Here is a 12,280-nt window from a genome sequence, read left to right on the forward strand (position 1 = left end):
GGCGTATATTTATTTCATGTCAAAAGCATTGCATAAACAAGTATAAAACTGATAAAAGTAGAGGGAACACAAGCAGTTAAATAATTTTTGACCAAAAACGGGCAACAGCAACCGCATTGTCTGTAGCTTTAAACTATTCTTCCTCTGTGCATAAGGCAGGGCATTGTGGGCAAGCATACACATGCAGAGTTGTTTGTTCTGCTCCACAGTTGCACAAGATGGGGAATTGTTCTAGGAAGTGCCATTTTGATATGCCCATTCCTCTTCAGAGGGTCCTTCTGCACAGCCCTACATCCCAGAATATCAAGACAGAAAATCCCACAATATCTGCTTTGAACTGGGCTATCTGAGTCCATACTCAGATAATGTGAGATTTTCTGCCTTGATGTTCTGGATTATAGGGCTGTGTGGAAGGGCCCTAAGTCTGTTCAGGGACTTCCAAGTTCCCCATTCTTGGTTTGCCTCATGGGGGGGGGGGGGTCATCCATTTGGGATTTCCTGGTTTAGCTGCCCAGAGGGATGCTCTTGCTCTTGCTGGGGGAACATTAAGGCCCGTCGCAAACTAGGTTCCTGCGGGAGGAAAATTGCTAGCATGTCCCTGACGTCACGAGACTCCGCCTCTCGCCCCGCCCCTTTCTCCGCCCCTTTCTCTTTGCGAGCGTGGTTTTTCCTGTGCTAGGGCAGCATTGCCCGCATTTTCTCTCAGTTGGCAGAATTCAACTGAGAGAAAATGCGGGCAATGCTGCCCTAGCAAAGGAAAAACCACGCTCGCAAAGAGAAAGGGGCGGAGAAAGGGGCGGGGCGAGAGGCGCAGGCTCATGACGTCAGGGACTTGCTAGCAAGGTTTCCTCCAGCAGGAACCTAGTTTGCGACGGGCCTAAGATGAGTAGTGGTTCTCATGAAGCTTTCCTTGATTTGAGTCTACTGGGAGGAGGCTGATTCCTTTCACAGTTAGCAGGGTGGGCAATGCTAGCTAGCTGGTAGAGCTTATCAACAGGTGTAGGTTTAAGACATCCTGTGATTCTTCTGCACATTTCATTCAGTGCTATGTTCACCTGCTTTGCATGGGCAGACTTGTGCCAAACTGGGCAGACATACTCAGCAGTTGAGTAAGACAATGCCAAAGTCGATGTTCTTAATAATTTTGGGTCTGCACCACATGCACTGCCAGTAAATTTCCACAGGATGTTATTGCATGCATCTGTCAAGTAGGAAATTTAGGTATTGCTTTATGTGGGAAGGCTAATTTAACTATTTACGACAAAATAAAAAAACCTTCCAGCAGCGTGCGTAAGAATGAGGGAGTACTCCATCAAGGACTCGGTGTCAGAAGTGGATGGTGAAGCAGCAGCTCCCCCTGTGGCAAGAATCGAGCATACCCTCATGAAGCCGGAAAGCTGGGATGTTAAATTGCCTCTGTGTCTGTCTATATATGTTGTATGTCTAATAGCATTGAATGTTTGCCATGTATATGTGCATTGTAATCTGCCCTGAGTCCCCTTTGGGGTGAGAAGGGAATATAAATACTGTAAATAAATAAATAAATAAATAAAGTACTTTGTGCTTGGTGTTTTTACATGGTTCCCAATTGGCTGGGCACCATGTAGACACTAACACATCTCCCCTTCCTAAAGGTATATATATGCGCATTAAACATAACAATACAATATTACTTTTAATCAATTAATCTAATTAATTTAGAAAAGAGATTGCCTTACACAGATTATTATATCAGCACCTACGTAGATTACTGACTAGTCTGTCAAAATGGGTTCAAAAGGCTTGAGAAGCCATACTCATGTTGTGAGAGATAGAGAAAGCACCAGAGATGCAGACCTGCAGCAACCAGATAATGTCTTTCTTAAAATTATCTGACAGGTTCACAGGAGAGATAAAATCTCAATAAGATTCGCCACAATCTTGCAAGCACTCTATTATTGGGATGCTTCAGCTGATGCATATTCAGAAAGGAGACATGAAGAGAAGTCTTCCTGCCTCAAAACTGCACTGTGCTTGCTCACTTTGACGTTTTTAGAATGACGGAATACAGAAAACAGAAATAACCAAGAACATCACTGCTGCAACACATTTATATTTATATGACTAATGCTGTTAAAGAGGGTTCATTTGGGACACCTCAGAAGGAAAAAAGGTGTTGCTTCCCACATTTATGGGACCACAGTTAGCTATTGTTTATTGACTGCATAGAAATCTGACTATGGGGAACAGACAATACATTTTCTTCACTAGTAAGACAAAAGCCCTTATTTACCATTCCGATTAACTCTAGAATGTGAATCAGAAGCTGGAGTCTCAATGTCTGTGTTACAATTGTCTTGAATGCTCCCAAAAACTAGCAAAACAGCTTGATAAGAGGTAGTGGGAGAACAAGTTTTAGTTTACAGTATCGTATTGCAAGTTAAGTGGGGTGCTAATATGAGGACCAAAAGGTAAACAATAAATAAATCTGTCCCCACAAGATGTAGAGCCAACCCTAAGAAATGGGGCTACAAAGTGGAGTCCACAACATGTGAGTGTGGAGAAGAGGCCACCTATTACAAAGCAATTTGGGTCTTTTTTTTTCTTTTTTCTTTTTTGTCGTATCAGGAGTGACTTGAGAAACTGCAAGTCGCTTCTGGTGTGAGAGAATTGGCCATCTGCAAATACACCCAGGGGGCGCCCGGATGTTTTGATGTTTTATCATCCTTGTGGGAGGCTTCTCTCATGTCCCCGCATGAGGAGCTGGAGCTGATAGGGGGAGCTCATCCGCACTTTCCCCCTGCCACATGCACAACGGAGGACCTTCTTATAGCAACACCAGAGGCACTCCAAGTGGCCAGCTACTGGTCAAAGGACTTTCAAACTTTGTTGTTTTTTTAATACAATACAACTGTTTGGTTTGCTCCTCATACGATAAATAATAGATAGCCAATAAATAAGACCATTTTGTATCACTTATTAGCAAGATAGACTTATAAACCATCAAAGCTCAAAGTTTCATAACACATGATTTCCTTTCAACTCTGCTAGATTTAGGAAGAATGGTGTTGCAAGCCTCACTTAACCCAGGCCAGAGAGGAAGTCGCAAGAGGATTGTGTAAGAAACAGCACAGAAAAGAGATTCAGCGGCTAAGTCTGAAAAATAGGTCTTAGTCCCTTTAAGTCACTGAGTCTCATTAGGCAGATGCTTCCCTACTGTCATGTCCAGCTTCTAAAACTCAGCTTCACTGGCAATTCATCTTATCCATACCACCTGTTTCACCATCATTCCTACAACTATGAGCTCCATATACAGAAGTTGTCACATTTTACAGGGGAGATGGGGTGGACTACATGACATATAGCTTCCACCATACTCTTCCCAGTTAATTCCTGTGGTCACACACATGCCCAAGGAGCCATGAATTTGCAACTATGGGAGCAGCAGAGTATTTCTCCCTTTAAAACAAGGAAAGTGTTTCCAGAAGCACAATTCACTAGTGAATGACACTGACAGGAATCACAGCTTGTTTTGAAGCAGAGACGATCAACTGTGTCTCTCTCCATATCAGGAGCCTACAATTCCCATTGCAGAGTCATTGGTGAGGTATAATGAGACTTTTCAGCTTAAGAACATCTGGAAGCCTACAGCTGTCCACTGCTGTTTTAAAGGAAAAAAGTCTATGTGTTTCTACCATCAGAGAAACAAAATTGGTGCCAGAAGCAGAAAGGGGGCATATGGATGCTTGCAGGTTCAGGAGAAGCTGAGTATAAAGCAGTGGTTCCCAAACTTTTTTTGACCAGGGACCGCTCTCCAACATTAGCACCAAAAGGGTTACAAATCTGTTTTTGGTCAACTTTAGATTTGGTTTGGTTATTTGGAGTGCTGATTCAGAAAACTGCATTGGATAGACCACATCAGCTCTAGCTTCTGATACAGAACATGTGCCGTCCAGTAGTCTCCATCTGCTTGCCCACAGAAAACCATATTTAATAATCTAGAGCTGATGTGGTAGTAGTAATCTTTCAGTATCTCCCCTCCCAACATCCCTGTTACCTGTTACCTCAGCACTATAAGAGGCGATGGCGTAGTAATGGTGAGGCCCCGGACCATATTTTCATTCTTACAAACCACTGATAGTCCACGTACCACAGCCTGGAAACAACTGGTGTAAAGGAATCTGTAATTATGACCAGTTTGGAGGTGTACAACCCATCCACACGCAGTAAGGAAAAGGAAGTGTATGGAAGTAGGAGCTGTAACTATTTATTTATCTTCTATATCAGGGGTCCTCAAACTAAGGCCTGGGGGCTGGATACGACCCTCCAAGGTCATTTACCCGGCCCTTGCTCAGGGTCAACCTAAATCTGAAATGACTTGAAAGCACACAACAACCACAACAATCCTATCTCATCATCCAAAAGCAGGCTCACACTTCTCATTGAAATACTGATAAGTTTGTATTTGTTAAAATTGTTCTTCATTTTAATTATTGTATTGTTTTTGCACTACAAATAAGATATGTGCAGTGTGCACAGGAATTCATTCATGTTGTTTTCAAATTATAATCCGGCCCTCCAACAGCTTGAGGGACTGTGACCTGGCCCTCTGTTTAAAGAGTTTGAGGTCCCCTGTTCTATATCAATAAAAATGTAATGTGCATTTGTGGGATTAACATAACTCAAGAACCACTGGATGGATTGAGACCAAATTTGGACACAATACACGTATCAGACCAACAAGCGACTATCACTCATAAAAACACTGAAAAACACAATATAAGATACTTAAAAAGCTAATAAACAAAAAATGCATTACAACGCATGAGCAAAACTACATACATACACAAACACACAAACATATATATATATACACACACACACACACACACACACATATATAGACATATACACACAGAGAAAACACATATACACAGAGTGGGCCACAGCAACACGTGGCAGGGGAGGGCTAGTTTAGAATATTATAAGCATGGCAAACTACTGCCACTTTCTCATAAAGTCACAATGAAGTGATAAAAGGGATATAACCAAACTTGAAAAAATAGATATAGATAGATAGACAGACAGACAGATAGACAGAACTTATGGGGATAGTTTCCAAGGCAAAGGTCAATAAGCTAACCAGACTGTCAGGTGGATCTTACTTCAAAATTACACTGGTTCTCAACCTGTGAATCCTCAGGTGTTTTGGCCTACAACACCTAGAAATCTCAGCCAGTTTACCAGCTGTTAGGATTTCTGGTAGTTGAAGGCCAAACATCTGGGGACCCACAGGTTGAGAACCACTGTGCTAGAACAGTATTTTCCACCCCTCGGGTAGCAAGCCAAGTAAGGAGACTCAAGATACCCATGTGATATATCATATCTCTGTCCTCCAACCAACATCACTCTGCCCAATGACAGAGGCAGCCCTGATAGTCCCAGACCTAGGCTGGCTTCCCAAACCCCTACTGTAAAGAGCCAGATGTAAAAATATATTACATAAAATAATGTACATTTAAGATACTGTGTTAAATGAACCATAGAACAAACAGAGGGAGACCATCAGAGCATATAATGTTTCAACCAACGTGAATCTTTTGTCTTCCAGTTAGAATCAAATACATGTTCCAAAGGCCAACCAAACATCCAGAACCACCTACAAATGCCCCACGGTTACAAAGGACAATGTATATATTTTTAAAATTATAAAACATAAACCCAAACCCACTGAACATCAGAAGAGAAATGGAACAAACAAATACAGACAGAAAGAAGATCACAAACACTTACCTTAATCGGCGCACTGCTGAACTGAATCTTCCTGTTTGTTGGGATATCTTCTTCTTCTGGCAATCCAGTAATTTCAGAACATTCTGTGTCAGGTTCGTAAGAATAATTTTCATCACTGTCTTCCTGGTCATCTTGTTCTGTCCCTGTCTCTCCCCAGTCTGAATTATATCTTGATCGTACCCTGTAGACATTGTAATCGGAGTGCATGTACACATGAGTACTCTGAAAGTTATTCAAGTCTTCCTGAGCTTCCTTTCCATTTGTATCTTCACAGTGGGTGCCAACAGAATGTATGGCACTGGCTTCAGTAATTGCAACGCTATCACCAGCTATTAAATTTCCGAATAGTTCTGCTGCTTCAGCTTCATCCGAGATCTTTTTCTTTTCTGAAGACGGAACTTCAGGCTCTATTTCCGCCTTATTCCTGGTAAAGCTTTCGCCAGCATTCTGTCTTTTGGGCCCATCTATTGATTCCGGCTTAGTGGTTTCACAGGTGTCAACAAAATCACAGCAGGTACCCTTGTTTTGTATTCCAGTTGTTTTTACATCGGGCAAAGTGCTTTTAGAAATGTCATTAACTGATGGAGACCTACTACTGGCTTGCTTAGAGTTCTCAACAGACACAGAAGTGGTGCTTTCTTTGGCTACAGGAGGCCAAGCATTGGCGTCTTTAATGGGACTAAAATCATCATGCTTTGTGACAGTGGATGATAGATCTGTGTCCACTGAAGACAAATTTAGCGGATAGTGACCAGTTACGGAGTACTCTTCATTGTTCTCTGCTTTTTCTGAAACAATACTTTGCTGTCCGTCTGTATTTTCAAACACGGCGCTGAGTTGACTCACTGTGGGGGAAACGGCCTCTGTCCTCGAACTAAGGCTGTCCAGGGAATCTGAACTTCCCCTGTTAGACTTGGAACTGCACCACTCGTCTTGAAGTTCGTTATTCGAAACCGATCTCTCTTTCTTTGGGGAGAAGTGACTGGCGTTCCCTGGTTCATGAGTATTCCTTTCAAACAATTTCCGTGTTTCGGTAAACTTGGAATACGAAGGACCATCGTGCATAGCATCGAACCTACTAATCCTTTCCGAAACGGTAGACTCTAACTTCACAACAGATCCATCTCCTTTCTCCACAAATTCTTTGGGCCTAATTCTTCTTTGAGGCGACACCTGACCCCCTTTATTTCTGGTCTTCACCATGCCACTACCGCTCTCATTGGGCTCCATGCCCATTTGCATGAATAAATTTTTAATCCTGTTGACATTAGATCCATATTTCCTCCCCCTGGTTTGCTGGGAAGCCTCTCCTCCATCTTTTGTCTTTTGTTCCCCATCCAACTTAGGCTTGTCAAAGGTGCTTTTCAATGCTTGGAACTCAGTCCTATATGCATTCCTGTGAGGAGAAGCGCTGCGGAGGGTCGATCTTTCCCCTGAACACTCCGTCTTCATCATGTTTACTTTTGGAATGTTAAACCAACATACATAGCGGCTGCTGTATCCAACCAATTCCACCAAGGTTTGCAGGGTGTGCTTAAAAGGCACTAGATTTCCCCAGGGCCATACTCAGGGACGGAGGAGCATCCTCTAGATACGGACCATGGGAAACCAGATGACTTCCAAAAGAAAATATTGCTGCAACCTGCAATAGAAAGCATGATTTTGATTGACACTCTGGGTTTGTAGCCATTAATAATAACAATATATGTGTGTATCTGCATTAAAAGCATTGCATAAATTAGTATAAAACTGATAAAAATAGAAGGAGCACAAGCGGCTAAATATCTTTTGACCAAAAACGGGCAACAGCGACCACATTGTCTGTTGCCTCAAACAATTCTTCCTCTGTACATGAGGTGATGGACAATCAACATCATCATCATCTTTATTTATATCCCACTGCTGTCTCCCAAAAGGGACTCAGTACGGCTTACAATATACCGTGGCGCAGTATATAACATAAACAAAACATGAGTATAAAACAATATCTCATAAAAATTATAAAGCAACCACTATCAACACATAAAATAAAATAACACAATTGAGAAATTCAAAACCATCAGTAGTTAAAACTAGCGACCATCAATTCAAACTAAAGTGCCATTTCAGCCTACTTGATGCCAAAAGCCTGCTTGAAAATCCATGTTCTTAGGCTGGATTGGGAAGATTCAAGAGTGGGGGATAATCTAATACCTTTCAGGAGGATATTCCAGAGCTGGGGAGCCACCACCAATAAGGCCCTCTTTCTCACCCCCACCAATTGCACTTGAGACAGTGGTGGGATCAAGAGAAGGGCCTCCCCTGTCGATCTGAAAGCCCGCTCTGGTTCATAGAAGAAGATGCGGTCTCGAAGATAGGTTGGACCCGAAGCATATAGGGCTTTGTCGGTAATAACCTGCACGTTGGATTGAGCCTGGAAAGTGGTCCGAAGCCAGTGGAGCTGCTTTTGTAGGGGCATAATATGATCCCTATAGCTAACTCCAGTTAGTAATCTAGCAGCTGACCTTTGCACTAACTGCAGTTTCCGAACCGTCTTCAAAGGCAGCCCCACGTAGAGTGCACTACAGTAGTCCATTCTGGATTCAACTAAGGCATGGACCACCGTGGCCAGGTCAGGCTTTTCGAGGTACAGAAAGCCTTTGAAAACACAGTTGGTGAACAAATGCTCTGCCACCTATCCTATTTAGGTGCAAACTTAGGTATTATTCACATTAATGTATTGTTGAAGGCTTTCATGGCTGGAATCACTGAGTTGTTGTGTTTTCCAGGCTGTATGGCCATGTTCCCAAAGCATTCCCTCCTGACGTTTCCTCTGAGGTTGTGAGGTCTGATGGAAACTAGGAAAATTGGGTTTATATATCTGTGGTACGTCCAGGGTGGGAGAAAGAACTCTTGCTTGCTTGAGGTAGCTGTGAATGTAGCAATTGGCTGTCTACCTTAAACAGATAAGAGTTCACACCTACCTCAAATAGAAAAAAATGGGTTTCTCCCACCCTGGACATTCCACAGATATATACATTCCAGACAGGAAACAATCAGGGTGATAGTATGATAGCTGGGTCCAGAAGCTCTGTGGCTGCGAATAAGGGAAGAGAGGGGGCGGATGAGAGCGAAGGAAGGATAGAAAGGAGGGGAAGCTTAGGGTAAGGCAAGGTTTAGGGTTTGGGTTAGGGTAAGGGTACGGTTTAGGGTTAGGGTACAGTTTGGGTTTCGGTTAGTGTAACGGTTAGGGTAAGGGTTTAGGTTAGGACTTGGATTAGGGTGAGGGTTTGGGTAAGGTTTAGGGTTTGGGTTAGGGTAAGGGTTTAGGGTTTGGGTTAGGGTAAGGGGTTAGGATTAGGCTTACAGTACGGTTCAGGGTTAGGGTTTCACCATTAAAGAACTCTTACATTCCTTCTATATTATCTGTCTCCAGCCAGGCTTACATTACCTACGTGTCTCTTGCAGTATCTTCACAACATTTGGAGCTTCTGGATCCAACTATCATACTATTACCACAATCAGGGCCAGCTAACACCTACCAATAAAGGATTCCACCAGGCAGGAAGCAGCCAGGCCTTGAAGCTGCAAGGCCATTCAATGCTAATCAAAGTGCCCAATTGCAACATTCACACTCATTGTCTCAAACAGACAAGAGCTCTTTCTCCCACCCTGGGCATTCCACAGATATATAAACCCCACTTGCCCAGTTTCCAACAGACCTTACAACCTCTGAGGATGCCTGGCATAGATGTGGGCAAAACGTCAGGAGAGAATGCTTCTGGAACATGGCCATACAGCCTGGAAAACTCACAGCAACCAGTGATTTCAGCCATGAAAGCCTTCGACAACACTCTGCCACCAATCCCATTTATTCACAAAGGTACTATTCACATTATTCTCCATCTTACAGTCATTATCATAATGATTGGACACCAAATATGCATCTCATTCAGCCTTGAAACAGAACTGCATTCTATTATATTCCTTGAAATGGTGACAAAAAGACCCAGGTAGGGTTGCAACATTTCGCACAGGGATGGTGTGGAAACGCAGCCATATCGGAAGGGACCAAAACAGCAGCACTTTGCAGTCCTGTGCCAGCTTCATTTTCAAGACCCCCAGCATTGGTCAAATAGAAATCAATGACACTGCTTCCCGGCAACTGGAAAGATGCAGAAAACCATCTACAATGAGGCTTTGCAAAGGGTTCATTGGACTTGCCTGTTCCTTGGGTGGCTGCTACCTTCAGCATGACAAAAGAACGGTGCGGAAAGGTAACGAGGAAACCGGGAACGGAGAGCCAAAGCAGCAGCAGGAAGAAGAAGAAGGAGAAGAACAGCCGGCTGGAAAACCTCTCAGTTTCCCAACACAATCGGTGCGCCGGGTGGCATTTTATATGAATCCCGAGAAGGAGGAGGAGGCAGGCAAAATTGGGTCCCTTGGCGTCGTTTAAATCGTGAACGAAGAGGAGGAGAGATGGAGAAACCGGCGGGGTTTGTTTCCAGCTTCCAGCCCTGAAGAAATACAGAAAGAGCGGCACATGACTAATAATAAATACAAGAGGAGGAGGAGGAGGAGGAAGAGGGGAGGAACCAAATCTCTCCTCTTTCCTCGGCGGTTACAACTCCTCCCCGAAGATATAACCTGCCCAGAGCCGACACAAGCACACATACACGTGTCTAGGCTCTTTAGGGTTCCCCTGGAGGGGTTTGAGACACTCTAAAAACCCGCATTTCCTTTCCTCCGTGGACAAACTCGCGCCCTTCTTTCGCCTGCCTCAATGCCTTTGGCGACTCCTTGGCGACCTCAAACCGCCTCTCTCCTGCTGTTTAAACCTCCCCAAATCCCTTCTTTTCACCCAGATCTGGCTTCCTCAAAGCCTCTTCGCTCTCTCGGTGTCTAATCCGGGGTGGGAAGGGAGGAAAAAGGGGGCAAAAAAGGGGCTCCGTTGGGAGGGAAGCGCCTCGAGCGCGGTGCGTAACCGAAGGCGCACGAGAAGCTTTTCCTATTTTCCTGGAGCGCAAAGCAAAAAAAGCCAGGTTTTGGAATCATTTCCTTTCCATTTGGGGTTTTTTCGGTCTGTCTGGAATTGGGGAAAGATACACAAGAAGCAGGAGTATTAGGAGGGAAGGATGAATGTGGGTAAGGGGGAGAAAGGATAGATCTTGATGGTTTTCCACCCTTTGCCATCCTATCCAGTGTATCCAAAAACAAGGGCGCAGGAGAGTCTCTCCAAGTGCCAAAAAGGGGAAAGCAAAAGCACCTTGCAATGAAGAACTGCAACAGGAGGACTGTGGAAGAATGCACACACATACACACACATACACAAAAGGAGCAGAGCCAAGGGGATTTTCGGGGGAAACAAAAGCCTCTCTTGCTCCTGCCGCAGGAGGAAAAGGAGCTCCACTTTCGGCACTCTCAAACACACACACACCTCTCGGCTGGCAAGGGAGGGAGGAGTGGGCAAGCTCAAAGGCGCTCTCCCCTGCTTTCCCTGCCCTCCTTGGCTTCTGCTGGTGGAGCTACACCGCTGCTGCAAGGCTTCTGGTCAAAGCGGTGGCAGGAAGAGCCATTGCAACAGCAGCAACCTCCAGCCTCGGGCTCCTCGGCAACGCCATTGCAGGCGGCGGGGAGACTGCGCTCTGAGTTGGATTGGATTGCAGGGAGGAGGAGGAGGAGGAGGAGGAGGAGGAAGGTTCCCGCGCTCAGCCCAAGCCCGGCTTCCCGCCTCCAAAGGGACGGCTTTGCATTGGCCTCGCCTCCTTTGGAAGTGTATCTATAGTATATGACAGCCAGTAGGCTGTTAGGAATTGTGGGAGTTGAAGTTCAAAACACCTGGAGGGCCCAAGTTGCCCCATGACTGGTCTAAACACCTAGTCATACCTTATAGCTTGAGCGCTCTAGCTGGAGGTCAGCTGTGACCAGCAGTGCTGTAGAATTTGAAGAGGCACTAATGGAGGGCTTAAGAGAAATGTACCAAGAGGAAGGCGCGTCAAGCCAACTCTGGGTAATAATAATAATAATAATAATAACAACACTTTATTTATATTCCACCCTTCTCACCCCGAAGGGGACTCAGGGCAGGCCCGTAGCCAGGATTTCGTTTCGGGGGGGGGGGTGAATTTTTTTCAGGGGGGATTTCGGGGGGGGGGGGCTGAGGTTCGGGGGGGGGGCTGAGTCTGAGTGAAAGAGGGTCTACCCTAGCAAACCTTTTGTATCATTACCCCAATACCCCCATGCATATGGGATATATTGAGTATGGTGATCAGATCATGATATGAATAAACATTACAGTTTAAGTAATGCACCAGTAAGGCCTTTTTGCGAACCACCATGAGAATTTGGGGGGGGAGGGGCTGAAGCCCCCTGAGCCCCCCCCCCCCCCCCCCACTACATGCCTGACTCAGGGCGAATCACAGTACACATACACAGCAGACATTCAATGCCGCTTTGTAGACAATACACAGACAGGCAGAACAGAAGGAGGTGCCATGAAAGGTTGGGCTCGAGTCCAGCGGGTGCTGTT

The 12,280-nt window shown here is 44.8% G+C and overlaps 1 protein-coding gene across 7 annotated transcripts in view; it reads right to left on the reverse strand.

Annotated features, from left to right (window-relative positions):
* PPP1R9A (protein phosphatase 1 regulatory subunit 9A) overlaps positions 1-11,431 on the reverse strand; it is a 186,082-nt gene extending 174,651 nt beyond the window's left edge. For 4 of the 7 annotated variants that reach the window (XM_067470295.1, XM_067470291.1, XM_067470290.1 and 1 more), the window contains exons 1-3: positions 11,189-11,431; positions 9,976-10,268; positions 5,773-7,414 (exon numbers count right to left, since the gene is read on the reverse strand). In XM_067470295.1, the coding sequence (XP_067326396.1) occupies positions 5,773-7,227 (1,455 nt within the window). In that variant the 5' untranslated portion in view covers positions 7,228-7,414; positions 9,976-10,268; positions 11,189-11,431. The remainder of the gene's footprint in view (positions 1-5,772; positions 7,415-9,975; positions 10,269-11,188) is intronic. The other 3 variants (XM_067470294.1, XM_067470293.1, XM_067470292.1) reach the window with 1 other exon arrangement.
* Between the last annotated feature and the right edge of the window lie 849 nt (positions 11,432-12,280).

The sequence above is a fragment of the Anolis sagrei genome, chromosome 6 (assembly GCF_037176765.1).
Source record: "Anolis sagrei isolate rAnoSag1 chromosome 6, rAnoSag1.mat, whole genome shotgun sequence".
In the NCBI taxonomy this organism is placed as follows: Eukaryota; Metazoa; Chordata; class Lepidosauria; order Squamata; family Dactyloidae; genus Anolis; species Anolis sagrei.